We start from the raw sequence: 3,582 nt of genomic DNA on the forward strand, positions 1-3,582 counted from the left end.
CATCAGAAATCCACCCTCCCCGTCTTTAATGCATTTCACTTGATCCAGATCACGGGCCTTCATTTCTCTCACTTTGGCCAGCCTATACAGCTTATTATCCCCGCCTTTCTCCCAAGCTCTTCATACAAACGTCCAAACGTTGCGGTCTTAGCCGCAGTAACCGCTAACTTCGTCTCATTCTTAGACTTGTTATACCACTCTCTGTTGGATCTTCTTCTCCACCTCGTCTATGCTCTCTACTAGCTTCAAATACGCCGCTTTCTTGGCTTTCACTTTGCTTTGGACCTCTTCATTCCACCATCAGTCCCCTTTGTGGCCGCCAGAGAAATCCTTCGAGACCCCTAACACCTCTCTCGCAGCTTCTCTAATACAGTGCAATGTCATGGTCCACATATATCTCGCATCTCCAGTGCTCCTCTAGGCCCCCATAGCCAGTAACTTCTCCCCAACTCCCGAGCTTTGTCTTTAGTCAAGGCATCCCATCTGATCCTAGATAGACCAGACACAACCCTCTTTTTCCTTGTCCGCATGATCGCCAATTCCATGCCCATTAGCCTATGTTGAGTCGATTCTCATTCGGGATGACCTTGCAATTCATGTATAAACCTCTATCACACCTCCTATAAAGTAGATAATTAATTTGGGTCTTGACCACCGTATTCTGTGTTCATAGAAAAGATAGGGAGGAAAAAAAAGAAGACAAACCAACTCCAAATATGAATTGAAAGTTTCGTTCAAGTATTAATAGAATGAGATGTTATAGAGAAGATTGGTGTATTTACCAAGTTGGGAATGTGCCAGCCGAATGTATAGTTGCTCTCCACCATGGGAGCTCTTGGAGATCAATCAGATCTTTTCCCCAAATCATGCATCCTATTCCATCCACATAAGCATATGCCAAACAAGAACAATTCTCTAAGCAAGAATCTTGGCATTCCATTTTATCCCAAGTAAGTAGGTAATGTGAGAAATCTGGTAGTTTCAGCCCTGAAACTGGTAAAAATACATCCCTCTTTCTCTCATCATCATCAGAATTTGGACTTGTCTCCTCACACTGGAATTTTGCTCTCCGAACACAACCACTAATCCAATTCCCCTTGTTCCATTCACTCATAGACTTTGGTTCATAACCCTTGAAACATTTGCATATTGGTGAATCATTATTCTTGCAACTACCAAAAGGCCCACATGTGTTATACAAGTCACATTGACCTTTAGGTACTACCTGCATCTTTAACCATTTATTATTTTCTGCATCCCAATCCATCTGAATTATCGCTCCTGAGGAATCTAAGTATATCAATATTGGAGAAGAGTAATTGAGTATACCTAAGAAAAATAAACTGTCTCCCCTTTATTATCAGTAAGTAGTTGAAAGCCATTGTTGTAGTCTTTAGTCATGCTAGGCACTCCTATGAAACTTCCCCGATTCCACTGTCCTGATCGAAAATGCTTCAACGAGCTATTTAAAACAATGACTTGTACAAGTTCCTGAGGATCCAACAGTGGCGATGGTAAAACTTCCCAATGATGGATTTGTATCATCTTTCCAAGATGTAACAATTATTTGTTCCCCTGTTCTAGTATTCAGACCTATCTTCATACGAGGCAAGAGGGCGTCAGATGGATGATTGAAGCTCTCCCATAACACTACTGATTCATTCAACTTGTTCTCCCGAAGAACAAGATTCCCCTCATCGGTGAGTACAACCTTAATAATGGTGTTGTTGGATGTTAAACTAAGTTGTGTAGACCAGACCACTGGCATATCATGATCTACAAGGACCAAATTGCCATCACTTTCAATCATAAGAACTTCATTTGATCCAATTAATGGTCTTTCACGGTTTGCAACCCATGCAATTTTTTCAGTTGGTAATCCTTTGTACCATATCCCCACATATCGTCCTTTGGATCTATTAGGACTGAAGAATCCAAGCTCAAAGATACCTCCTGCTGAAACTATAGTTTGACCATCTACAACTTGTTCATTCATTGATATGGTGTCTGTTGCTAAACAAATTTGATGTATGATTATAGGACATAGATCAGGAATTAGAACGACTATGATTAACTTTCTGATAGTGCTAGCCATGTCATTCCAGATGCTAATTCTCACAAAGAAATACGGCCAATTTGTGTTGCTTTGCTTCATTTATCTCCATAGTCGGTGTCACACCTCCTTTTTACTACCCCGAGAGGGTATAAGGGAGTTTTTTCAATTAAAGGACAATCGAAATGGGATTATTTTAATTTAAGATTCAGAGTCGCCACTTGGGATAATTTATGGTGTTCCAAGTCACCGGTTCAAATCCTGAATCGAGGAAAGATTGACTTTGTATTACAGTCCGCGATCCAGAAATTCGAGTAAGGAATTCTGTTAATCCGGGAGAAGGTGTTGGGCATTCCCGAGTTCCGTGGTTCTAGCACGGTCGCTCAACTGTTATAATTGGCCTATTATCTGATTTTAGAACATTTTGAACCTATGTGCATTTTTAACTTTGATCGCTTTTATTCATTAATTTTTAAGAAAAATTCAACGTTATCAAAAATACGTCTTGAACCACGTCACATAAATGCACCTGTAGTCCGCAACATACTTTATCTAACATTGTTTAGATTTGGATTTGGGTCACATAAATGCGCACTCGATTTTAGGAAGGTGAATTTATTAAAATGACGCGCTTAAAGCAACTACGTGTTTGCAACTTTGCGAGCGCCGTGGAAATTGACTAAACGGCACGCCTCGAATTCTATGGATCAAATAAACTAGGGTCATGTGATTGGCATTTTGTTTGGCACGACGCACCTCAGCTAGCCAAGGACCCATCAATGAAATAAGGCTTAAAGGAATTACACCTACTTTGGAATCTCGGTTGAACTCAAACATGGGTCCAAATTAAGGTGAAGTAAAGTCTAGTCTATCTTTAGTTTTCAGAATTCGGGCTTGGCCTAAGGTGAGGCCCAATAGCTCGAAGAAACACAAGGATGCAAAATACGGGTTCCAAGCTGACCCTATCTGGACTTAAATGGAGAGCCCAAACTTTCATGAGGCATTGCTCAAATGGGATGTCAAAGAGGTCATGATAGAATCCGAGCAGTAGCAGAATGTAATTCAGATTTGGAAAGCACAATAACAAGGACATTCGAACACCATAGGTCTATGAACAATCTCAACAATGGACTTAATAATCACTAATACAGAAACCTCGATTGGAATTAACGAACAATCATTCCTAAACATCCCTTTTAAGTTCCTACAACTTCATTTATTAATTAATGAAGTACTGCAAGTGGGCAATCATTGGAATTTGGAGACTAAGTGAACATGCTTACTGCTGAACCTTTAAATAAAAAAACAAGTAATTCATCGCTCATACTAGTTATAATCTAACACATTCACATGATCATCATCTACATATTGTAAATTGAAGCATCATTGACATACCCTGCTGATATAGTCATGCTTCCTAAAAAACAACCTACATATGAGCTTTCCTTTTGAATACTAAAACTCAGATCAACTGTCAAGTAGTAATTAGCACTTCCAAATTGCATTTGTATAAACCAACACACATACAT

The 3,582-nt window shown here is 39.6% G+C and overlaps 1 protein-coding gene across 1 annotated transcript; it reads right to left on the minus strand.

Annotated features, from left to right (window-relative positions):
* Positions 1-778: 778 nt before the first annotated feature.
* Positions 779-2,095, minus strand: LOC104244847 (G-type lectin S-receptor-like serine/threonine-protein kinase At1g61400). Its single transcript, XM_009800350.2, has 2 exons — positions 1,486-2,095; positions 779-1,290 (listed from the first exon to the last, which is right to left on the minus strand). The coding sequence occupies exons 1-2, from the start codon at positions 2,093-2,095 to the stop codon at positions 779-781; spliced, it is 1,122 nt and encodes a 373-aa protein (XP_009798652.2).
* Positions 2,096-3,582: the final 1,487 nt, after the last annotated feature.

The sequence above is a fragment of the Nicotiana sylvestris genome, chromosome 4, assembly GCF_000393655.2.
Source record: "Nicotiana sylvestris chromosome 4, ASM39365v2, whole genome shotgun sequence".
In the NCBI taxonomy this organism is placed as follows: domain Eukaryota; kingdom Viridiplantae; phylum Streptophyta; class Magnoliopsida; order Solanales; family Solanaceae; genus Nicotiana; species Nicotiana sylvestris.

Coding starts and splice junctions, on each gene's coding strand:
- LOC104244847 (XM_009800350.2), bottom strand. CDS start 2,095: ATGGCTAGCACTATCAGAAAGTTAATCATAGTCGTTCTAATTCCTGAT. Junction 1,291..1,485: donor TGTTGGATCCTCAGGAACTT/GTACAAGTCATT, acceptor TGATATACTTAG/ATTCCTCAGGAGCGATAATT.